At 35.0% G+C, this 27,440-nt stretch overlaps 1 protein-coding gene across 20 annotated transcripts in view; it reads left to right on the top strand.

Moving 5' to 3' along the window:
* The window catches only part of Ssdp (Sequence-specific single-stranded DNA-binding protein), a 326,860-nt gene that overhangs the window by 280,704 nt on the left and 18,716 nt on the right, over positions 1–27,440 (top strand). For 12 of the 20 annotated variants that reach the window (XR_011716166.1, XR_011716165.1, XR_011716159.1 and 9 more), the window contains one exon: positions 6,840–7,038. The exons of 5 other annotated variants lie outside the window; for them this stretch is intronic. Coding sequence is in view for 3 of the 15 variants with exons in the window: in XM_071689595.1 (XP_071545696.1) it covers positions 6,951–6,989 (39 nt within the window). In the remaining 12 variants the exon portion in view is untranslated. The remainder of the gene's footprint in view (positions 1–6,839; positions 7,039–27,440) is intronic. 3 more of the 20 variants (XM_071689595.1, XM_071689594.1, XM_071689590.1) reach the window with 1 other exon arrangement.

Raw genomic sequence — 27,440 nt, 5'->3', positions numbered from 1 at the left:
GTCTGTTATCTGTCCATCAATCTACATCTCTGATGCCTGTTCCTTCCAGGAACTCGTGTCAAGGGGGTGGCCACATCAAAATCTCCTTTTAATTTCATGCCATGTCCTCTAATTTTTCTATCTAAATCTTTTAAAGAACTTCTTACTTTCTGTGTAATCAGCATGTTTTCAAAACTTAAGGTTGTGCCCAGGTCACCCCACACACTTCCTTTCCTTGAGGGTGGGCAGATTTCACGCCTGTAATCTTTGTCGGTAATTCACCTCTCTCCTTTCTGGTTCCATCTTTGTTGCCGTCCTCTGAACCATCTGTATTAGCCGTTTGTGCTTCTTCAAATGCAGTGACCAAACTCAAGAAGCATATTCTAGTTTTGACCTTTTATAGAACATGAACAGCTTACCGAATATTTCCTTTTCCATATACTTGACAGTTTTTTTAATATTTGTCAGCAAATAGTTTTTCTCCTTTACTCCTCTGGTAATGAGGGATTATGGCAACAGGTTTGGGGTGATGTTGACTCTCAGATTCTCATACACAAAATCCTGATGATTATTTCTAGTTAGGTAATAATCATATTGAAGCCTTCTTTCTCTCTGCTCTCATTGCTTTATATTTGCCTGAGTTGATTTTCACCAGTTGTGTATCAGACTAACTTCAGAGTCCTTTTAGATCACCTTATATTATAGTTGATGCAATCCTCCTCACTTTTTACTTACCTCATTATCTTTGCATCTTCAGCAAATATATTCAGGTAGGAATCCTGTCCTTCTGGCAAGAGATTTTCATATATCGAGAAGAGTAATGGCCCAGAACAGAATCCTTAGTCATTCCACTAATCCACCTCATGAGGTTTAGAGGAGGCTCCCCTAATATGTGTCCTTTGTTCTCTTCCACTGAGATAATCTTCTATTCATTGGCAGAGTGTTTCCCAGATTCCTGCCTGGTGATTCTGCTTCTTAATCAGCTTCCTATGCAATACAGTGTCATATCCCTATTGGTATTCCAGATATTGACAATCTACCCTGCCATGTCTTTTTTCTATGATAGAGGTCACTCTCCCATGGAAAGCTAAGAGGTTTGTTGTACATGACTTCCTTTCCCTAACAATGCTGTCTTTCACTTAAGTAATTCCTCCTCGGTAGAAAGTTAGACATTTTCTTTTTGATTATCTTTTCCAGAACTTTGAAGACCACACTTCATCAGTGAGACAGGTCTATAGTTTAGTGCTTGTATCTGGTCCCCTTTTATGATTATAGTCAGATGTAATGTTTGCTTCCTCCCTCCTCTTGGCACTCTGCCCATCTCCAATCATATCTTGAACAGTATTTCAAGAGGTTTATCTAGCATATCTGCACATATTTTTAGCAATTGTGAAATTTCATGAGGACTATGAACCTTGAATGTCTCAAAGCTTCTTAGCATTCAGTTAATGTTTTCTGTCGATATCTCACTGTTTGTGTGTGTGTGTGTGTGTGTTTAGGCAAGGCTGGGAATATTTATCCATTAAGTTAGTCACATGAATTGGAAAATTCCAGATTATAACGAAATATTGTGTGAGAAAATTGTAAATATTAAGAGAAGGCTGGCTCATGAAAGTACATATTGAGAACTTGTAATTTCTCAGAAACATTTTTGGCAATTGTTGTGAAATTTAAACAACTTTATTTTGAAACTGCAAAAGGGAAACCACTTTCAAATGTTAGTCAAGATTACAATTTAATATTATGAACCTTCATCATAAGTCGCTTAATGTGAAAAAAAATTTTTCTAGAAGTTGATAATCTGAGTCTTGTATTTTGAAATGTGCCAAGTTAAAGCATCAATGATTTTGACAGAAGACACTCATTTTGTGTTTTTGTATGAATTTTTTTTTTAAACAAGGACAGCTCATATACTTTTACATAAAGATACAATGGTTTCTTGCAGCTCAGTAACCTTCAAGCTGTTTGACGATAATGGTTGGATTAGATGGAAGAAGTGAGTTGTGATTTTACAGTATTGTGTCATTAGATATGTTTTTATTAAAGTTTATAGCTTTAAGGTGCTTTAAACGTTTAAAGTGTTTTAATGCTGACAAAAAAGAGTAGGTAGAGCAGAAAAATATTATAAGATTTACTTAATGTATGAGATGCTTAGCTTAACCACAAGGTACTGTTCCATGTATGATTAGAGAATGTGGTGACTCACTTTTAGCTGCTTAAAACATAAGAAAATAAGAAGTGATTTCTTTTCCCTCAGAATGTTTTATATATGTATAATGCACTGAAACCACAGCTCCCTATCCACATCCAAGCCCCACAGACCTTCCATGGTTTACCCCAGACGCTTCACATGCCCTGGTTCAGTCCAATGAATGCACATCGACCATGGTATACCACATCGTTCCAATTTACTCAATTCCTTGCATGCCTATCACCCTCCTGTATGTTCAGGCCCCAGTTGCTCAAAATCTTTTTTTCACTCCATCTTTCAAGAAAATTTAAATGATAATAATAAATTAATAAAAATTTAATGATAATAAAAAATTTAAATAAGATAAAAAAATTTTGATAATAAAAATAATAATGATAATAATAATAATAAAATTTAAAATAATAATGATAATATTGATAATGTTAATAATAATAAAATTTATAATAATGAAAATTTAAATAAGGGATAATAATAAAAATATAAAAATTTGAAAATTTATAATAAAAATTTAATAATGATAATAAAAATAATAATAATAATAATAATAAACAAAAAAAGATAATTAAAAATGATAATAATGATAATAAAATAATAATAAAAAAGAAAATTTAATAATGAAATAAACGATAAGGAAAAATAAAAATTAATAAAAAAATAAAAATTTGATAATGTTTAAATAATAATAATAATAATAATAATAAGGGATAAAGGGAATAATAATTTTAATGATAATAAAATTAATAATAATAATATAATAAAATTTAAAATTTGATAATAATAAAAATTTAATGATAATAATAAAAATGATAAGAAAAAAATTAATAATGATAATAATAAATAAATAAAAAATTTAATGATATAATAATGATAAATAATAATAATGATAATGATAATAATAAAAAAAGAAAAAATTTAATAATGATAATATATTAATAAGGATAATAATAATAAAGTTAAAAAATTTATAATAATAAAAATACTGAAAATTTAATAATAATAAAAATATAATAAAAATTTATAATAATAATAATAAATAAATAAGAAAATTTAAAAATAATGATAATATATAATAATGTTTAATAATAATAAAAAAAAAGATAAATGATGATAATAATGATAAATGATAATAATGAAAAAAATAATAATGAAAATTTAAATAATGATAATAAAAAAAAAATAATAAAAAATAATAATATAATAATGATAATAAATTAAAAAAATAATAATAATGATAATAATAAATGATAAAATTTAATAAATAAGATAATTATGATAATAATAATAATAATGATAATAAAAATAAAAATAATGATAATAATAAATGATAAATAATAATAATAATAATAATATAATAATGATAATAAAAATAAAGTAAAAAAAATTTAAATGATAATAAAAATAAAAATTAATAATAATAATAATAAATAATAATAATAATAATATAATGTTTAAAAATAAAAATAATGAAAATAATAATGATAATAAAAATTTAATAATAATAATAATAATAATGATAAATAAAAAAAAATAATAATGGATAATTTTAATAATGAATAATAATAATGATAATTTTAAAAAATAATAATAATGATAAAAATAGTAATGGGGGAAAATAAAAATAAAAATAAAATAATTATATGAAATTTTGATAATAATAATAATAAAAAAAATAAGAAAATTTAAATATATAATAAAAACTGAAAAAAAAATTAAATAATTGATAATAATAATAATGATAATAAAAAATTAAAAATAATATAATGATAATAAAAAAATAATGATAATGGATAATAAGGGGATAATATAATAATAATAATATAAGGGATAATAATAATGATAATAATAATAAATGATAATGAAAATTTTTTAAAAATGATAATAATAATAATAATGATATAAAAATTTTAATAATAATAAAGTAAGAAAATTTAATAATAAATTTAAAATGATAATGATAAAAAATAAAAATTAATATTAATAATGAAATAATGATAATAATAATGATAATAATAATGATAATAATAATAATAAATGATAATAATAATGAAAATTTGAAAATTTGATAATATAATTTTAATGATAATAATAATGATAATGAAAAAAAGGGGTAATAATAAATAATGATAAAAATAATAATATAAAAATGATAATAATGAAAATTTTAATAAAAATTTGAATAATAATAATGATAAATGATAATAATGATAATAATAATAATAATAATAATGATAATATAATAAAAATGATAATAAAAATTAAAAATAATAATAAAAATAAAAAATATAATAATAATAATGATAATAATAAGAAAATTTTGATAAATATAATGATAAAAATAATAATAATAATAAAGAAAGGAAAATTTAATAATAATAATGATAATATAAAAAAAAATTAATGAATAATAAGGATAAAAAAAATAATAAATTATAATAATAATGATAAAAATAATGATAATAATAATGAAAAATAATAATGAAATAATAATAATATAATAAAAATAATAAAAATTTGAAAAAAAAATAATGTTTAATAAAAATAATTTATAATAATAAAATATAATAATAAAAAAATGATAATAAAATTTAAAATAATAAAAAATGAAATAATAATGATAATAATGTAATTAATAATGAAAAAAAAATAAGTAATAAAAAAGGAAATGATATAATAATGAAAAAATAAAAATTAAAATAATAATAATAATAAATTGATAATGAAAATAAAAATTTAATAAAAAAAATGAAAATTTGATAATAATGATAATAATAAAGATAATAAAATGAAAAAAAAAATAATGATAATAAAAAAAAAATAATAAAAATTTGGATAAAAAAATAATATAATGATAATAATGATAAATGATAATAATAATGATAATGATAATAATAATGATAATAATAATAATGATAATGTTTAATAAATAATAATGATAATAAGGGGATAATAAAAAAAATGATAATAATAATAATAAATGATAATAATAATAATGATAATGATAATAAATAATATAATAATAATAAAAATAATGATAATAAAATAAATTAATAATGATAATAATAATAATGATAATGAATAATGATAATGATAATAAAAAAAAATGATAAAATAATAATGTAAGATAATAAAATAATGATAAAAATAATAAATAATGATAATAATAAAAAAAATGATAATAATAATGTTTAAATAATAATAAAAATTTTAAATAATGAAAATTTATAAATTGAATAATATAATAATAATAAAAATAATAATGAAAATTTAAAATAAAAAAATATAATAAAAAAAAAATAATAAAAAAAAATGATAATAATAATAATGAAAATAAGGATAATATAATAATAATAATTAATGTTTAAATAAAATTTTGATAATAATAATAATAATGATAAAAATTTTAAAAAATAATAATGAAAATTTGATAATAATAATAATAATGATAAAAAAATATAATAATAAAAAATAAGAAAAATTAAAATGATATAAAAAAAATGATAATAATAATAATAATAATAATAATATAATAATAATATAATGATAAAAATGATAATAATAATTAATAAATAAAATGAAAAATAATAATAATGATAAGATAATGATAATAATGATAATATAATAATAATAATAATGATAATGGATAATAAAAATTGATAATGAAAAATTTATTAATAATGATAATAATTTTTAATGAAAATTTGATAATAAAAATTTGAAAATTTGGAAAATTTGATAAATGAAAATTTAATAATGTTTATAATAATGATAAAAATTTGAAAATTTGATAATGTAATAAAAATTTAAAAATTTAAAATAATAATAATAATGATAATTAATAATAATAATAATGATAATAATAATAATGATGATAATAATAATGATAATAATGATAATGATAATGATATAATAATGATAATAATAATTAGATGAATAATAATGATAATAAATAAGGATGATGATGATAATGATAATAATAGTAATAATGATAATGATAATATAGTACAGCTATAAGGAATATGATATGGAGAGAATATGTACTATATATGAAATTATTTTTTTCTGTGGGAATTTAACTTTGTATATGATCTGAGGAAGATCAGTGATTGTGGATAATTGATATACTGTATAATCTTGTTTAATGAATATGGGCAAAAGTTTCCTAAGGTGTAGAAAGGATTGGTAGTTAAATGGGTGGTTTTTAAAAGGACACTTTTATTTGAAATGTGTTTAAGTCTCTATGTGAGTAAAGGTTTTTCAGTGCAACTCTTATGATACAGGTCAAGTCAGTTCATCCAGGAAAGAACATGTGAGTTAGGGAGGATTTTTCAGGTTCATATTATGAAATTTTCATCTGTATTAGGAATATGAATTAATCCATGTTCATTTTTGTTTATTTTTGTGCACTTTCCAAGAATCAGAGTAATTGGCTGCCCCAGCCTTGAGCTCTTATCATTCCCAGCACAACCTCCCTCTGCACTTCCCTTGTTAGAAGCTGTGTATATGTTTCTTGTTGCAAAGTTTTACATTTGATTGCCCTTGTTTATTTACAAGTAGCTTCATAATTCTTTTTGTTCAGTTCTGCCCCTTAATTTTTATTAATTTTATTGGCAGAAACTCTTTTCTTCACTTACTCTCAGATTTGATGCAGGTTTCAGGCTACTCTGATGATGTAATTAACCTAGCGATGAGAACACAGCCTAGTGTTGATGTTCTCACCGCTTCATCGCGGCCCCATCTTGACTCTCTTCAATTTTATTAGGACTTAAACAGCCGTGAAAGCACCTTAGGCATCATTTGAAAGCAGGCGTGACAATGGTTGCGTGAGGACCAAGTTTAGAGTGCGACTTGTGAGTATCGTGAGTGAGTCCGGCCGCCGCTACCTGGCTGCTGATCGCTGTCCTACCTGTGTCCGGTGTGGGCCCTGTCCTGTCCTGACACTATCCCAACACTCTCCTGCACTGTACAACACCTTTGCACAATACAACACTCTTGCACTATAATACAACATTCTTGCATAATACAGCAGTTGTCATTAAATAATTGTATAATCTCACTCAGCATTTTCACATTACGACATCCTTTGTCTTCACAGTAATTCCTTAGTGTTATATAACAGTTTCATATAGGAAAACTCATCAGAGCAAATTGGTAATTTTGAACAAGGCTCATTTAAAACACCATTCATAATGGTTACAGAAGATGAGCTAAGATTGCTATTTTCCCTTACAATGGGTCGGTAGTAATCTGTGGAATTATTTGTTAGAAGTGAGGAGCTGTATTTCATGCCCTGAGTCTTAAAATCACAGAATGCTACTCATCATTTGACCAGTCTATCTTCCATATATTTTTTGGTACATGGTTATGGAGAAGACACAGATCCTAAGTATATGAGATAGGATCGTGGAGAAGATAGATTCTAAGTATATGAGATATATATCTCTGATATCAGTATTATTTCTTATGATAATTGAAAAAGCTCTGTCAAGAATACTAGATAACATTCAAGAACAAGACTTTCCCATTAAGTAAGTGTTTTGGAGACTAATGCAGTGTACTAGAACATATTAACTGAGATGTATACTCTGCTTTCTAACTTTTTTCATATTCTTTATCATTCAAAGGAAATCATCTACATAATTTTTGATACCAAACATATTTCTGGGAATTTTAAAGCTCTCTGCAAAAAACCTAACCAAGGTTCTGCATTAGATTAACTTGCAGCTGTTATTGTATGATGATTGATTAATTAATTCAAAGTGAATTTTTTTTCTTCAACTTTTTCAGTTTTGATTTTGAGATGTTGATTTTCTGTAGAAACAAAATTGTTTAGATGTGGTTCAGTAACTTCAGCATGCATCATACCAATTTCCCATGATTCTGCTTAAGGATTGTTGAACTTCAGTCATTACTTTGCAAAACCACTAACACAGAAGCATCTGCAGGAATCACAAACACAGAAGCATCTGCAGGAACATAGTTAAGTCATTTGGTGTAGCAGTAATGCACTTCTGGTAATAGAATCACTTCATTTGTGCAGAGGTTTATGTCACGCTTAGACTCTACTTTTTGAATGCACAGTGCTCCCTATGAGTTTAAAAGAAAATGATAAGTAGAATGTATTGTTTAGTAGTGTGCCCAGCAATAATATTAAGTGCATTTCTTAACTTGTTTTTTAAATACTGAACCAACGATGTTGAACAATTTTATCAGTAAGTATTGAAATGTTAGACTCCTTGTATAGATTTGGTTTTCAGTCATTAAAGGTTTCTTACTCCAGCATATTTAGTTGAAGTATATTGAAAATTAAATCTTTTTATTCCATCACGGGTTAGCCAGTTTTGCTGCTGTACTGCACAGTTAAATAAACAAGTAATTAGCTATTTTAACACAGAGAAATAATAAGTTACAAAACAGATAAATCCTATCCCCACACTCTGTAAACATATATATATATATATATAGTTTATTATTTTTTCATTCTCATTCGAGTAAATTTTAACACTCTCTTTACCTACTCGGCCATGAGGTTGTGGAGACTCTCTTTGTTTACATTAAGTAACATGTCTTGTTCATTATAACTTGGTCTCTTATTGTGCTCTTAAGACTAACACTTTCTATTGTATACACTTGAAGAATACTGTTTACATTTCTTGCTTTCTAGTGAAAATTAGTTCTTTCAGCTCTTCCTAAAAGATATGAATCGAGTGACACATGACAGACAGTCTTCAGTTAGTTTTTCAGATGTAAGAACTAATTGAAATGAAAACTAATAACTAACCTAATTAACAAGACTTGGTGAAACACTTCAGAACATGCGTTTTTATAAATTATACCTTACTTTGCTGTCAAAAAAATTAATGTATGTGATATAACTGAGTCATACATTAATTCACCTCCATTTAATGCTGGCCTAGATATTTTCAACATCAAGTTTTTGGGATAATATTGACCCCTTAGATATCTAAAAAAAAACTCACTGTTCATATATGAATCAGAACCTCATTATTTTCTCATCATTTACTTTCACAACACCAGTATAAGGTAAACTTGCACTTCCTCTGACATACTACACTTTCCTCAAGATACAGCATACAGATTTTTTATTAGAAGGCATCAGTAAATATACTTTCGTAAATTATGCACATGAAAAAGGTTTGTCATACTACACTACATAACCAAAACATACTGAGAAAAGATGAGAAAATGATTATCATACACAGCTCTAGTGAGCCACAGAACCATCTTCAAGTTATCACTTTTGCTGTAATATCCCACTTGCTGTGAAACTAGATGAGTCAGGTCTGTTGAGCATCTGATGACAGGAACCCTTTCTTATGTATTGTATAGGGATTCCATTGGATGATTTCTCATTGTATATTATTTTTGTTATAAGTAGATTTTCAAATCTTATTCACATTCTCTTGAAGATTTATCATTATGCTTTGTTTATTTATATAAGCATTAAAAGTAAACATACCTTGAAATTTGAAATGATTTTGACCATATATGAAATTCACAAGGTAATGAATATGAATTTATAGAATGAAAGAATGCTTTACGAACCTGGCTCATTGCATACCTGATAACCTGATAACCATTTGATGACAACGCATGTTCTGCTGCACTTCACATTTAACAGATGTGATCACAGTTCATGTTGGGAGCACCATATATACTCTTAAAAAGAAATAAAGTTTTGGCTTTACTCGATATCATTGTATGTGAAGTAACTCATTGACTTGGATTACATTAAATCTCAATCCCCGAACCTTTTTACACTTGTCATTATTTATGTATACCAACAACATTTAGCACCATCTTCATCAGTTCATCTTGAAATTGTGATGGGAAAATCCCTCTTGACTCATCTGTCAGTTTCCATGGTAACAAAGAAATTAACATGAGATACTCAACACTAGGAAGTTTTTTCCCTGCACAGTGTGAAACACTCAGCATGACATATGTAAAGGTTTTCTTGCCAGACATGCATTAGCCATGCTTGCTTCACTGGCTTAGTGAACCTTTAATAACAATCCTTTTCGAGGGAGCTAACAAGAATATTATTATGGACTGCAGGTGTCTGCATTTGTAGAAAGGTATGTACTGCATACAAAGCAGTGCACAGAACACCATATGAACAGGGTGTGTACACTTTCTGCAGTGTTGTAAATGTTACTGATAATACACAGACTTCACAAACAACCACTGCTGTGTGCTACAGATGTAACATCAACCTGGCTCTTCTCCCTCTGCTGCACCAATGGGTTGTCCTGCTACCTTTATATTCACCATTATTTTTTTAATAGGTATTTAGAAATGTATACAAATTTCCTCTATGTTCGTCAGCTTCACAAGAGCTTTATATTGTGACATTTTCAAATAGAAGTAGTGAATGCATGCTGAGTGACTTTTTACTATAACTACAGTCTTTTAAGTGTCTTAATATTTTGATGATATTAATCTGCTGTGCACAGGACTCGATGATTTAGAAAGTTTGAACAGCATTGGATTTTTTTTCATTGAAGGCTGAAGAATGATTGCATACTCAGAATAGGTATAGGATTGGCATAAATTTTGGATCAGTGAAAAGATATTTAATTCATGCCTAATTTTATTGTAGATTATGGAGTTATTGTAAAGATTAGACATATATGTATTTATAGTTAGTAATCATAAAAGCCACAGATGTAAGAGTAACTGTTTTGTAGATAGCTATCACTTTAATGTTCTAAACAACATACTGTAGTCCTTTAAAACCTAGTATGTCTTAGAGCTGCAGACAGTTTGGGCTATGTGGACTTGAAATCATTATCCTTTAAAGAGTAGGTAACTGGGAAAAAGATTGCTTCATATTTTTAATATTTCATATTTTAAACAGATGCAGCCAAGAAGCCATAGTGCAGTATCCTGTAGGTAATAGATCCTAATTCCTTTCACTCATATTTCTTAAAAAAAGTTGCCAGATGCTTCACTTATTCTGTTTTCTAAACCAGCTTGCAGAATTCTTCACAAAATGATGTAAAGTGCTGCAGATTACTCTTCAATGGTATTGAAGGTGAATGGTAACTGAAGAGATGGAGGAATATCCTACTCTCACCATCCTCCTATGAGTGATGGAAATGGTTGGCATTATTAAGTTGGTGTAAAATTGTTTTTAAGATTTTGATATTTAATTATGCAATCCTAGGACTCTTTTGATGAAGCTTTTGCAGCTATGAGGCTGCAGTCCAAATAAAATCATGGAAGTGGTGGACTCCGTTGGAATAAGAAGTTTCTCAATGAGCGTGTCCCTATTTTCAGCTATTGATGATTAAGCCTCACCAGTATGGTGTAACTACATGCAGATGGAGGAGGTTGGATGTATTGGAAATGAAATATTTGAGGACAATATGTGGTGTGAGGTGGTTTGACCGAGTAAGTAATGAAAGGTTAATAGAGATGTGTGGTAATTAAAAGAGTGTGGTTGTGAGAGCAGATGAGGGTGTATTGAAATGGTTTGGTCTCGTGGAGAGAATGAGTGAGGAAAGATTGACAAAGAGGATGTATGTGTCAGAGGTGGAGGGAACGAGAAGTGGGAGACCAAATTGGAGGTGGAAGGATGGAGTGAAAAAGATTTTGAGCAATTGGGGCCTGAACATGCAGGAGGGTGAGAGGCATGCAAGGAATAGAGTGAATTGGAACGATGTGGTATATCGGGGTCGATGTGCTGTCAGTGGATTGAATCAGTGCATGTGGAGTGTCTAGGGTAAACCATGGAAAGTTTTGTGTGGCCTGGATGTGGAAAGGGAGCTGTGGTTTCGGTGCATTATACATGACAGCTAGAGACTGAGTGTAAATGACTGTGGCCCTTGTTGTCTTTTTCTAGCGCTACCTTGCGCACATGCAGGGGTTGTCATTTCATGTGTGGCGGGGTGGCGACGGAAATGAATAAAAGCAGCAAGTACGAATTATGTACATGTGTATATATGTATATGTCTGTGTATATGTATATATTTGTATACATTGAAATGTATAGGTATGTATATGTGCGTGTGTGGACGTGTATGTATATACATGTGTATGTGGGTGGGTTGGGCCATTCTTTCGTCTGTTTCCTTGCACTACCTCGCTAACATGAGTGACAGCGACAAAGTATAATAGGAATAGAAAAAATATATATTTCCCGCGTCAGCAATGTAGCACCAGGAAACAGACGAAGAATAGACCATCCATTCATATACATATATATATATATACATATATATATACAAAGTTAAGAGTAAATGTGAATAAGAGCAAGGTTATTAGGTACAGTAGGGTTGAGGGTCAAGTCAATTGGGAGGTTAGTTTGAATGGAGAAAAACTGGAGAAAGTAAAGTGTTTTAGATATCTGGGAGTGGATCTGGCAGCGGATGGAACCATGGAAGCGGAAGTGAATCATAGGCTAGGGGAGGGGGCGAAAGCCCTGGGAGCCTTGAAGAATGTGTGGAAGTCGAGAAAATTATCTCGGAAAGCAAAAATGGGTATGTTTGAAGGAATAGTGGTTCCAACAATGTTGTATGGTTGCGAAGCGTAAGCTATGGATAGAGTTGTGCGCAGGAGGGTGGATGTGCTGGAAATGAGATGTTTGAGGACAATGTGTGGTGTGAGGTGGTTTGATCGAGTAAGCAATGTAAGGGTAAGAGAGATGTGTGGAAATAAAAAGAGCGTGGTTGAGAGAGCAGAAGAGGGTGTTTTGAAATGGTTTGGGCACATGGAGAGAATGAGTGAGGAAAGATTGACCAAGAGGATATATGCGTCGGAGATGGAGGGAACAAGGAGAAGTGGGAGACCAAATTGGAGGTGGAAAGATGGAGTGAAAAAGATTTTGTGTGATTGGGGCCTGAACATGCAGGAGGGTGAAAGGAGGGCAAGGAATAGAGTGAATTGGTTCGATGTGGTATACCGGGGTTGACGTGCTGTCAGTCGATTGAATCAGGGCATGTGAAGCGTCTGGGGTAAACCATGGAAAGTTGTGTGGGGCCTGGATGTGGAAAGGGAGCTGTGGTTTCGGGCATTATTGCGTGGCAGCTAGAGACTGAGTGTGAACAAATGGGGCCTTTGTTGTCTTTTCCTAGTGCTACCTCACACACATGAGGGGGGAGGGGGATGATATTCCATGTGTGGCGAGGTGGCGATGGGAGTGAATGGGGGCAGACAGTGTGAATTGTGTGCATGGGTATATATGTATGTGTCTGTGTATGTATATATATGTGTACATTGAGATGTATAGGTATGTATATTTGCGTGTGTGGACGTGTGTGTGTGTATACATTGTGTATGGGGGTGGGTTTGGCCATTTCTTTCGTCTGTTTCCTTGCGCTACCTCGCAAAAGCGGGAGAGCGACAAAGCAAAAAAAAAAAAAAAAAAAAAAAATTGAGATGTATAGGTATGTATATGTGCTGTGTGTGGACGTGTATGTATATACATGTGTATGTGGGTGGGTTGGGCCATTCTTTCGTCTGTTTCCTTGCGCTACCTCGCTAATGCGGGAGACAACGACAAAGCAAAATAAATAAATAGATAGAAATATATACATACACGCACATATACATACATGTACATATCAACATATGTATATGTACACATGTACATATTCATACTTGCTTGCCTTCAACCATTCCTGTTGCTACCCTTCCGCACAGGAAATAGCATTGCTACCCCCCGCTTCAGTGAGGTAGTGCCAGGGGATAAGGTAGAAAGGATACTGCCCATATATTCTGTGTGTTGTAGAAGGCGACAAAAAGGGGTTAGAATGGGGGTTGGGGTTGGACATCCTCCCCTCCAATTTTACTTTCCCAAAACAAGGAACAGAAATGGAGACCAAGTGGGGATTTTCCTGCTGAGGCTAATCATCTGTCCTTAATGCTACCTCACTAATATGTGAAACTGGGTGTCCTGTTTACATGTCGAAACTTCTCTTCTGAATAGTTGCTCCATTTACACAAGGAATTGATTCATCCTTGTATTGAGTACTGCTCTCATATCTGGGGTGGTTTTAGCTCTGTATCCTTGCTTGATAGAGTTGAGTCAAGTTGAAAGCAGTCCGACATGTAAACTGTCCGAGGCTAGCTTCCAAACTTGATCCCCTTGCCCTATGCCACAATGTTGGTTCTTTTTCCCTCTTCTATATGTATTACTTAGGTTTTTGCTCCCAAGAGCTGGCTGCTTGTTTGCCCCAACCACTAGCTAGACCATGCAATACTCAGCAAGCTGCTGTGTCAGATAATTATTGTGCATCCATCAGCAACTCAAGGGGTGGCCATTTTGATACCTGCTTCTTCCCCTTCACGTCCAGGATTTGGAACTCTCTACCTTCTCATGTCTTTCCCAGTACGTATGACCTGGCACATTTCAAAAGACAGGTCTTTCACGGCCTTCAAGTACTTTCCCTTGTCTTTTTCCACCTCATAATTCTCTATTTCAATTAAGGCCCGGCTTTGATGTGGACTTTTGTCAGTGAGTGGAGCCTTCAACATGAAAAAAGATATTTATGTATGTGAGTGGATGTGTCTGTCTTTCTTTGTTTCCCAGTGCTATCTCATTAACACGGAAAGTAATGATCAAGTATGAAATTATCTCAGAAAGCAAAATAGGGTATGTGTGAAGGAATAGTAGTTCCAACAATATTAAATGGTTGTGAGGCATGAGCTATAGATAGAGTTGTACAGAGGAGGGTGGATCTGCTGGAAATGAAATGTTTGAGGACAGTATGTAGCATGAGGTGGTTTGATCGAGTAAGTAATGAAAGGGTAAGAGATATATATGGTAATAAAAAGAGTGTAGTTAAGAGAGAGAGAGATATGTGGTAATAGAAAGAGTGTAGTTGAAAGAGCAGAAGAGGGTGTGTTGAAATGGCTTGGACATATGGAGAGAATGAGAAGGAAAAGAGTGAATTGGAACGATGTGGTATACCAGGGTCAACATGCTGTCAGTGGACTAAAACATCTGGCTTAAATCATGGAAAGGTCTATGGGGCCTGGATGTGGATAGGGAGCTGTGGTTTTGGTGCATTATTAATGACAACTTGAGACAGTGAACAAATGTGGCCTTTTTTTTTTCTTTTCTTTTTTCTCTTTTCTTTTTTTTGTGCTACCTCTCTGACGAAGGGGGCGGCAATGCTGTTTCCTGTTGGACAGGGTAGCAACAGGAATGGATGAAGGCAAGCAAGTATGAATATATGCATGTGTATATATGTATATGTATGTACATGTGCATTTATGAGCATTCATGTATATGTTATGATACTTTGTCACTGTCTCCCGCGTTAGTGAGGTAGCACAAGGAAACAGACGAAAGAATGGCACAGCCCACTCACATACACGTCCACACAGTGTACATACCTATACATTTCAACATATCCAAATATATACATACACAGACATATACATATATACACATGTACATAATTTATACTTGCTGCCTTTATTCATTCTCGTCACCACCCCGTCACACATGAAATGACAACCCCTTCCCCCCGCACATGCACGAGGTAGCATTAGGAAAAGACAACAAAAGCCACATTCCTTCACACTCAGTCTCTAGCTGTCGTATATGATGCACGGAAACCACAGCTCCCTTTCCACATCCAGGCTCCACAAAACTTTCCATGGTTTACCCCAGACGCTTCACTTATCAGCAGTAAATTCAATTATCAATAGTAAATTTCATGGAGAATGTTTGAGAAGGTGGGTAAGGGTATGTGCTAAACTAAAATTAGAGAACAAATGGGAATATCAGTGAAGGTGATAAATGGAGTATTAGTAACAGGTAGTAACGAAGTGAGGAAGAGATGGAGTGAGTATTTTGATGGAATGTTGAATTCTATTGATAACAGGGTGGCAGATGTGAGGTGTTTGAGTCAAAGAAAGGTAAGAAAGTCATGGATAGTGGTTTATTGACTACAGAAGAGGTGGTGAAAGCAATAAGCAAGACAAAATGTGACAAGTGGCAAGAGTGGATGGTATTGCAGATTAATTTCTTCATAAGAAGGGTGACTGTGTTGTGACTAGTTAGTTAGGATTCAGTGTATGTATGGAACATGGTGAGGCACCTGAGGATTGGTGGAATGTATGTGTTATGCCAATTACAAAGGTAAGAGGGTTAAAGGAAAGTGCTTAAATTACAGAGGTTTAAGTTTGTTGGTTGTATCTTTTAAGTTGTATGGGAAGGTAGTGATTAAGAGGAATTGGAGAGAAACAATGTAATTTCAGAATGGTAGAGGATCTGTGGGTCAGATGTTTAGAATGTGTGAAGAATATTGAGAAACAGAGGGATACACATGTGGCATTTAAGGGTCTAGAGAAAGTATATGATATGGTTGATAAAGATGCCTTGTTAAAAGTCTTAAGAATATATGGTGTGGGAGGAAAGCTGCTAGAGGCAGTGAATTCTAATTATGAGTAGGAATGTGTGCAGGCAGGAAAGAGCAGATTGAATGGTTCCAAGTGTAGGTTGGTCTGTGGCAGGTGTGTGTGATATTATGATGGCTGTTTAATTTGTTTATGGATGGGATGAAGGGAAGCAAAAGCAAGGTTTTTTGAAAGAAGGGCAAGTAAGCAGTTCATAGGGGTTGAAGGGGCATAAGATGCGAGTCATTTGTTTGGTGGCATTCAAGTTAGAAACTGCAAAAGTTGGTGAGTGAGTCTGGATGAGTGAGTGAAAGGAGAAAGACAAATGCAAATGTGAATAAAAGTAAGATCATTACAGTAAGGAAGTAAGAAGGGTAGGTACATTGGGATATGAGCTTGAATGGAAAAAAATTTTGTTAATGATGTATTTTTGATACCTGTGAGTGAATGTGGCGACAAATGGAACCATGGAAGCAGGATTGAGTCACTGGATGGGTGAGGGAGCAAAGGTTCTGGGTGCAATGAAGAATGTTTGGACAGAGAGATCACTACTATGAAAGGCGAGAAAGGGTGTGTTTGAAGGTATAGCAATCCCAACAATGTTGTATGGATGCAAGGGATGGGCTATAGATGAGCATGTGCAGAAGAGGGTGGATGCAAATGAAATGAAATGTTTCAGAATGAGGTAGCATCACAAACAGATAACTGAGCCTGAGAGGGAAGAAATCCTCACTTGGCACCCTTCTCTGTTCCTTCTTTTGGAAAGTAAAACAGGAGAGAAGGATGTCCAACCCCCTCTTCCCACCCCTCTTAGTTGCCTGCAGCGACATGCAGTGAACAGGTGGGTAGTATCCTTTCTCCCTTAAACCCCAGGGATATATATATATATATATATATATATATATATATATATATATATATATATATATATATATATATATATATATTTATATATATTTTTTTTTTTTTTTTTTTCCAAAAGAAGGAGCAGAGAGGGGGGCCAGGTGAGGATATTCCCTTAGAGGCCCAGTCCTCTGTTCTTAGCACTACCTCGCTAATGCGGGAAATGGCGAATAGTTTGAAAGAAAAAGATTATTCATTTTACTTCGTTGCTGTCTCCCGCGTTACCGAGGTAGCGCAAGGAAACAGACGAAAGAATGGCCCAACCCACCCACGTACACATGTATATACATACACGTCCACACATGCACATATACATACCTATACATCTCAACGTATACATACATATACACACACAGACATATACATATATACACATGTACATAATTCATACTGTTTGCCCTTAATCATTTCTGTCGCCATCCCGCCACACATGAAATGGCAACCCCCTCCTCCCCGCATGTGCACAAGGTAGCGCTAGGAAAAGACACACATATATATGAATTTATTTATTTATTTATTTATTTATTTTACTTTATCGCCGTCTCCCGCGTTAGCGAGGAAGCACAAGGAAACAGACAAAAGAATGGCCCAACCCATCCACATACACATGTTTATACATACACATCCACACATGCACATATACATACCTACACATCTCAACGTATACATATATATACACACACAGACATATATATACACATGTACATAATTCATACAGTCTGCCCTTATTCATTCCCGTCACCACCCTTCCACACATGAAATAACAACCCCCTTTCCCCACATGTGCGCGAGAAAGCGCTAGGAAAAGACAACTAAGGCCACATTCGTTCACACTCAGTCTCTAGTTGTCATGTATAATGCACTGAAACCACAGCTCTCTTTCCACTTCCAGGCCCCACAGAACTTTCCATGGTTTACCCCGGACGCTTCACATGCCCTGTTTCAATCCATTGACAGCACATTGACTCCAGTATACCACATAGTTCCAATTCACTCTGTTCCTTTCACGCCTTTCACCCTCCTGCGTGTTCAGGCCTCAATCACTCAAAATCTTTTTCACTCCATCTTTCCACCTCCAATTTGGTCTCCCACTTCTCCTCGTTCCCTCCACCTCTGACACATATATCCTCTTTGTCAATCTTTCCTCTCTCATTCTCTCCATGTGACCAAACCATTTCAAAACACCCTCTTCTGCTCTCTCAACCACACTCTTTTTATTACCACACATCTCTTACCCATTCATTACTTACTTGATCAAACCACTTCACACTACATATTGTCCTCAAACATCTCATTTCCACCACATCCACCCTTCTCTGCACAACTCTATCTATAGCCTACGCCTCGCAACCATATAACATTGTTGGAACCACTATTCCTTCAAACATCCCCATTTTTGCTTTCCAACATGCAGGAGGGTGAAAGGCATGCAAGGAATAGAGTGAATTGGAACGATGTGGTATACCGGGGTTGACGTGCTGTCAATGGATTGAATCAGGGCATGTGAAGTGTCTGGGGTAAACCATGGAAAGTTCTGTGGGGCCTGGATGTGGAAAGGGAGCTGTGGTTTTGGTGCATTATACATGACAGCTAGAAACTGTGAACAAATGTGGCCTTTGTTGTCTTTTCCTAGTGCTACCTCGAGCACATGGGGGGGAGGGGGTTGTTATTTCATGTGTGGTGGGGTGGCGACAGGAATGAATAAGGGCAGACAGTATGAATTATGTACATGTGTATATATGTATATGTCTGTGTGTATATTATACAGTGAGATGTATAGGTATGTATATGTGCATGTGGACGTGTATGTATGTATATACATGTGTATGTGGGTGGGTTAGGCCATTCTTTTGTCTATTTCCTTGTGCTACCTTGCTAATGCGGGTGACCGACAAAGTATAATAAATTAATGAATATATATGTATATAAATATATGTGTGTGTGTGTGTATATGTAAGTATATATAGGTAAATGTGAGAGTCTTGGAGATAGTGGTGCGTATGCAGTTTGTAGGGTATGATAGGGCTTGGTAAGTCAGTTGTTGTTTAATGATGATACAGCACTGGTGGTAGATTCGAGGGAGAAACTCGAGATATTGATGATAGAGTTTGGAAGAATTTGTGAATGGAGGTTGTATGAGTTATGAGGAAGTGAAGTGAAAATTTTAGATACCTGTGAGTGGACCTGGCTGCAAATGGAAACATGGAAGTAGAAGTGAGTCATAGGGTGGGTGAGTAAGGGGGAGAAAGTTATGGGAGTGGTAAAGAATGTGTGGAAAGAGACAATGTTATTTGGAAAGTAAACAATTGGTGTTTCAAGGTATAGTTATCCCAACAGTATTATATGAATGTGAGTTATGGGCTATAGATTAGGTTGTGTGGAAGATGGTTGATATGTTGGAAATTGAATGTTTGAGGGCTTTTTTTTTTTTTTTTTTTTTGCCGCTGTCTCCCGCGTTTGCGAGGTAGCGCAAGGAAACAGACGAAAGAAATGGCCCAACCCACCCCCATACACATGTATATACATACGTCCACACACGCAAATATACATACCTACACAGCTTTCCATGGTTTACCCCAGACGCTTCACATGCCTTGATTCAATCCACTGACAGCACGTCAACCCCGGTATACCACATCGCTCCAATTCACTCTATTCCTTGCCCTCCTTTCACCCTCCTGCAAGTTCAGGCCCCGATCACACAAAATCTTTTTCACTCCATCTTTCCACCTCCAATTTGGTCTCCCTCTTCTCCTCGTTCCCTCCACCTCCGACACATATATTCTCTTGGTCAATCTTTCCTCACTCATTCTCTCCATGTGCCCGAACCATTTCAAAACACCCTCTTCTGCTCTCTCAACCACACTCTTTTTATTTCCACACATCTCTCTTACCCTTATGTTACTTACTCGATCAAACCACCTCACACCACACATTGTCCTCAGACATCTCATTTCCAGCACATCCATCCTCCTGCGCACAACTCTATCCATAGCCCACGCCTCGCAACCATACAACATTGTTGGAACCACTATTCCTTCAAACATACCCATTTTTGCTTTCCGAAATAATGTTCTCGACTTCCACATATTCTTCAAGGCTCCCAGAATTTTCGCCCCCTCCCCCACCCTATGATCCACTTCCGCTTCCATGGTTCCATCCGCTGCCAGATCCACTCCCAGATATCTAAAACATTTCACTTCCTCCAGTTTTTCTCCATTCAAACTCACCTCCCAATTGACTTGACCCTCAACCCTACTGTACCTAATAACCTTGCTCTTATTCACATTTACTCCTAACTTTCTTCTTTCACACACTTTACCAAACTCAGTCACCAGCTTCTGCAGTTTCTCACATGAATCAGCCACCAGCGCTGTATCATCAGCGAACAACAACTGACTCACTTCCCAAGCTCTCTCATCCCCAACAGACTTCATACTTGCCCCTCTTTCCAAAACTCTTGCATTCACCTCCCTAACAACCCCATCCATAAACAAATTAAACAACCATGGAGACATCACACACCCCTGCCGCAAACCTACATTCACTGAGAACCAATCACTTTCCTCTCTTCCTACACGTACACATGCCTTACATCCTCGATAAAAACTTTTCACTGCTTCTAACAACTTGCCTCCCACACCATATATTCTTAATACCTTCCACAGAGCATCTCTATCAACTCTATCATATGCCTTCTCCAGATCCATAAATGCTTCATACAAATCCATTTGCTTTTCTAAGTATTTCTCACATACATTCTTCAAAGCAAACACCTGATCCACACATCCTCTACCACTTCTGAAACCACACTGCTCTTCCCCAATCTGATGCTCTGTACATGCCTTCACCCTCTCAATCAATATCCTCCCATATGATTTACCAGGAATACTCAACAAACTTATACCTCTGTAATTTGAGCACTCACTCTTATCCCCTTTGCCTTTGTACAATGGCACTATGCACACATTCCGCCAATCCTCAGGCACCTCACCATGAGTCATACATACATTAAATAACCTTACCAACCAGTCAACAATACAGTCACCCCCTTTTTTAATGAATTCCACTGCAATACCATCCAAACCTGCTGCCTTGCCGGCTTTCATCTTCCGCAAAGCTTTTACTACCTCTTCTCTGTTTACCAAATCATTTTCCCTAACCCTGTCACTTTGCACACCACCTCAACCAAAACACCCTATATCTGCCACTCTATCATCAAACACATTCAACAAACCTTCAAAATACTCACTCCATCTCCTTCTCACATCACCACTACTTGTTATCACCTCCCCATTTGCGCCCTTCACTGAAGTTCCCATTTGCTCCCTTGTCTTACGCACCCTATTTACCTCCTTCCAGAACATCTTTTTATTCTCCCTAAAATTTAATGATACTCTCTCACCCCAACTCTCATTTGCCCTTTTTTTCACCTCTTGCACCTTTCTCTTGACCTCCTGTCTCTTTCTTTTATACATCTCCCACTCAATTTCATTTTTTCCCTGCAAAAATCGTCCAAATGCCTCTCTCTTCTCTTTCACTAATACTCTTACTTCTTCATCCCACCACTCACTACCCTTTCTAATCAACCCACCTCCCACTCTTCTCATGCCACAAGCATCTTTTGCGCAATCCATCACTGATGGTGTGAAAAGCTATTAGATAAGTGGGGTAATAAGAGTATGGCTGAGAGAGCTGAATAGGGTTTGCTGAAATGGGTTAGACATATGGCAAGAATGAGTGAGAAAAGGTTGACAATGAAGGAATATGTGTCAGAAGTGGAAGAAACAAGAATGGGAAGATCGAATTGGAGATAGAACAATGGAGCGAAAAAGAATTTGAGCAATTGGGGCCTGAACATGCGGGAGGGTGAAAGATGTGGATGGGATAGAGTGAATTAGAGCAGTATGGTATATTGGGGTCAACATGCATTAATGGACTGAAGCAGGACATGTGAAACATCTGGGGTAAACCATGGAGGGGTATGTGAGGTCTACTTGCGGATAGGGAGCTGTGGTTTTGGTGCATTACGCATGACAGCCGGAGGCCTGATGTGAGCAAATGAGCCAGAGGCTCGATGCGAGCAAATGTGGCCTTTCTTTGTGTGTTCCTGGTGTTATCTCACTAATGTAGGAAATATATAAATATTTACTTAGTTTCAGCCTCAGGAGTCCCAGCTATCCTTATGAGACTTCTACAGCACTCAGAAAGCTGGCTGCATCTACTAGTCGGGACCACAGGTCATAAAGTGAAAAGTCATCTTAGGTGAGACTGCATCAATTTAAGTAGTCATGCCAAAGAACTTCTCACTTCAGAGAAGTCGAGCTTTCCTTTGGGCTGTAGGAGTCTCTGGAAAGAGGTCATGGATAACACCAGGACTCTTTCTTAGAAAGATGTCCTGGGGTAATCATTATATATTTGTTTTATAATTGCCCTTGGACCCATTTCTTGATTGCATCCTAGAGTAATCGAGGAACCCTGTTTTAGGAGCTCCTGCTAGTCCAAGGCTATGCTACTTCAAGTAGCAAGAAAATAATCGACTCCTTTAGAGTGAGAAGTTTTTTGGTGAGTCATTATTTCCAGGAATACAGCCTTACAGAAGGTGACTTTTCACACACAGTGTAACTTCATGCAGATGGAGTCCAGTAACACACACACACAGTTGATAGAATTCAACCAGAGCAAATGCAAAGTATTTTGGATAGGACTAATTGGAAAAAGACCTTAATATTTACAATATCTAGGAGGAAATAAGATTCAGGGTTGTGTGTGTGAGAGGGACTTAGGAGTCAACATCATCCCTAACCTGTCACCTGACCCCCACTTTAGGATTATAGTGAAGGAGAAAAACTGCCTTCTGGCAGATATCAGAATAGCTTTCAGGTGATATAGTTAAGGATATATTGAGCATATCTGCTCATATCTTGCATTTAGGCAGAACTAAAGCATGCTTCTCAAGGTTGGTCACTGCACCTCCACAAGCACAAAGAGATAATAAAAAAGGCCTTGGAGAGTGCAACAAAAATGGTTCCAGAGTTAAGAGAGCTGAGTTACAGGGAAAGGCTAGATGCTTTAAATTTGCCATCCTTAGAAGAGAGTGAGGTGTGATTTGGGCTAAACCTTTAAGTTTTTGAAACAAATCAACAACATAAATATTGAATAGTTCTTCACTGTAGGGATAATGCAGCCAGAGGACATAACATGAAAGTATGTAAGAAACTTGTTAAAATCGATGTAGAGAAATATTTTTGAGTATGTGTGGTGAGCAAATGGAAGGAAGTAGTTGGTAGGCAGCCACTGACCAGGGAATTATATTACTGGTAATACCCACCTGGGTATTGGGAGGGTTAGTGATGGCTGCATAGTGAGCCAGCACTTCAATGTTTGTCAATTTGCAGTCTTTTGACCCAGGTAACTGTCTTTACTTTTTGCCTCACCCACGTGTGGACTACTGTTATTCTGTTCCCAAACATACAATCTCTCCTTTTCACACATAACACTTGACAACACTTAACTCACACAACTCATTCTTTTTAATTTTAGATTTTTCTGTGGTGAGTGCTGTGTGCTGGGTCTGCCTTTTGGCAAAATGGTAGGAGCACTAGATAAAAAGGAGCATTATGTAGAAACATTTGGTAAAAGTCGTAGGTGGGAGCATTAAATAGAAGTAGTTTATTGGAACATTGGAAAGGAAATTTTGGTAGAAGTAGTCGGTGGGAACATTAGGTGGGAGGCTCTGAAAACATTGCACCAGAGAAGCTCTCTGCCAGTGGCCTGATAAGGGTGAGATACTAAAGGCTAAGAAGCAGCAATGGAGTTCAACAGTTAAGGAGAATCTTTTGCCATGGTCACCCCTTTGGGTGAGTTCTCAAAGGGAATGGTTGTTAGAGATGTAGATAGATAGGATGAATGGAATGTAGAGATTAAGGATGTAATCATTACTGAGAGCATACATACATTTAAGAAGTTGATATTGGAGAGTATTGAGGTGGTGCACATGTGCCCCCTCCCCGAAAAGTGTAAAACTCCTGTTCTATATTGTACGAATAGGTTATTAATATTTCACACTACTAGAGTGTTGCCATTCTCAGCAGAATAAAAGTTTGAAATATTGTTCATATAAAGGATATCCTAGGAACAATTATTTTGAGTGGCTGATAAGAGGAGTGAGTAAATTCATTTAAGAACTGATGTGAAGAAATGTCACTGTAAAAATCTAGATGTTGAAATATTTACAACCTTTTGCAAATGTGACAGCTTTCTTTTAAAAGATATCCCCTCTGGACAAGTTCTGTTTGTGTGCCAACTGTCTTTCACTTTTATTCTAGATATAGGGCAGAAGTTTGAGACCTTTAGACCATCTGAACCGAGAAAATAAGAGGCTAATAAGAGTAAGGAAGGTAATTGGCCCAAGTTAGTTTGGATGGTGGACCAATAAAGGCAGTCAAGTTATAACTTTCATATTGCACGTTGAACGTCTTAAATTTTCATCTTTTCAGTTTGATATTAGCTAGAAATGGGTTTAGATACGGGAGAATATTAAGACCAGACAATTGTGACAACAGCCTCAGAAAGGAAGCAAGAGGAAGGGATGAAACATGTATCACTAGAGAAGAAAAGTTTGCAGATAGTTGAAATAAAAGACAGGATCAGATAGTAACAGTTAGAAGTAGAAGTAAAGAAACTCGGAGATCAATCTAAAAATCATGAGATGTGTCATGATATGAGACAGGAACTCAGGGAAGTAAAATTCTGGATAAATGATCCTAAGTTCAGATTGGCATCAGTTGAGGGGGTTAATAAGGCTTGTAAGTAGTGGAATGAAGGTAAAATGACTAAAGAGGAAAAGTCATAAAGATTATTCTAGATGTCCTAGGGCTCATGAACAAGAGGAAATGCCTATAACTGATTACAGAAAATGTTTAAAATAGTGGGAAGGGAGATGCAGTTTTTGGGGCTATTCAACAGACTTAGAGCCTGTTGACTGATGCACTGGAACAGGAACCTAGGAACACTGAAACTAAGGTGGCACGGGCATTGAGTGAAGCTGTATATGAGATGATACTGTTAAAGTTGGGAATTTATGGTTCGTAGATGAGAATTTAAGAAGAGCAAAAGGCATATAGGATCAGTGCCTACGAGTAAAGATGGAGATTTTAGAGAAAGCCAGAGGTATGAGGTTTGATGAACCACAACTGATGGACTTACGTGCAAAGTGAGAGAAAGAATTTTACCTTCATATTCCCCATGTCAAAGAAGGTGGCTAGTGGGGTGGGGGGTGGCTGGAAACCCTCTCCTTGTATTTCAATTTCTTAAAGAGGAAACAGAAGAAGGAGTCGAGTGGGGAGTGCTCATCCTCCTTGAAGCCTCAGATTGGGGTGTCTGAATGTGTGTGGATGTAACCAAGATGAGAAGAGATGAGAGATAGGTTGTATGTTTGAGGAAAGAAGCCCGGTTGTTCTGGCTCTTAGTGAAACCAAGCTCAAGGGTGAAGGGGAAGAATGGTTTTCAAATGTCTTGGGAGTAAAGTTAGGGGTTGATGAGAGGACAAGAGCTAAGGAAGGAGTAGCACTACTTCTGAAGCAGTTGTAGGAGTGTGCGAAAGAGTGTAAGAAAGTAAATTCTTGATTGATATGGGTAAAACTGAAAGTGGATGGCAAGAGATGTGATTATTAGTGCTTATGCTCTTGGCCATGAGAAGAAAGATCATGAGGGGCAAGTGTTATAGGGGCAATTGAGTGAGTATGTCAGCAGTTTTGGTGCACAATACCAGGTAGTAGTGATGCGAAGGTAGGCAATGTCGCATTTAAGGGTATGATTGGTGCACATGGGTCATTCAGTGTTATGAATGGAAACGGTGAAGAGCTTCTGAAGTTGTGTGCTGAAAAATGACTGATGATTGGGAATACCTGGTTTGAAAATGGATATACACAAGTATATGTGTGTAAATACGAGAGATGGTCAAAGGGCATTATTTGATTACATGTTGATTGATAAGCATGTAAAAGAGAGACTTTTGGGTGTAGATGTGCTGAGAGGGGCAGCTGGTGGGATGTCTGATCACTGTCTTGTGGAAGTAAGGGTGAAGGTTTATAGAGGTTTTTAAAAAAGAGGAGACAACGTTGGGTAGAAGAGAATGGTGAGAGTAAGTGAGCTTGGAAAGATTTTTTTTCATACATATTTGCCATTTCACTCGTTAGTGAGGTAGCATTAAGAGCAGACGACTGAGCCTAAGAGGGAAAAGCCTCACTTGGCCCCCTTCTCTGTTCTATCTTTTGGAAAAGTAAGAACTGAAGGGGAGGATTTCCAGCCCCCCTTCCCCTGCCCTTTTAGTTGCCTTTTACGACATACAGGGAATACATGGTAAATATTCTTTCTCCCCATCCCCAGGGGTAAGAAATGAGACGTGTGAAGAAATACCCATAGAGATTGAGTGTAGAATGGCAAAAGGTGAGAGCAAATGAAGAGAGAGGAATGGGAGGTATTTAAGGAAGCAGTGATGGTATGTGCAAGAGATGCATGTGGCTTGTGAAAGATGGGTGGTGGGTAGATTTAAAAGGATAGTGAGTGGTGAAATGAGTAAGTAGAGTTGCTAGTGAAAGAGAAAAGAGAGGAGTTTGAGCAGCACTTACAAGGAAGGAGTATAAATGATTGGGTAATGTAAAAGAGAAAGCAGCAAGAGGATGGTGCAGAGTTAAAAAAAAAGGGCAAATGAGAGTTGGGGTGAGAGAGTATCATTAAACTACAGGGAGGATAAAAAGACGTTTTGAAAGGAGGTAAAGATTGTGTAAAAGACAAGAGAGCAAATGGGGACATTGGTGAAGGTAGCAAAAGGGGAAGTGATAACAGAGAGTGATGGATTGAGAAGGAGATGGAGTGAGTATTTGGAAGGATTGTTAAATGTGTTTGATGATAGAATGGCAGGCATGGGATATTTAGGTTGGGGTGGTATGCATAGTTAGAGAGTCAGGGAGAG

The sequence above is a fragment of the Panulirus ornatus genome, chromosome 47 (genome assembly GCF_036320965.1).
Source record: "Panulirus ornatus isolate Po-2019 chromosome 47, ASM3632096v1, whole genome shotgun sequence".
Classification (NCBI taxonomy): domain Eukaryota; kingdom Metazoa; phylum Arthropoda; class Malacostraca; order Decapoda; family Palinuridae; genus Panulirus; species Panulirus ornatus.
Note: the sequence above shows the minus strand (reverse complement) of the source record. Positions and strands in the feature narration are given on the sequence as shown.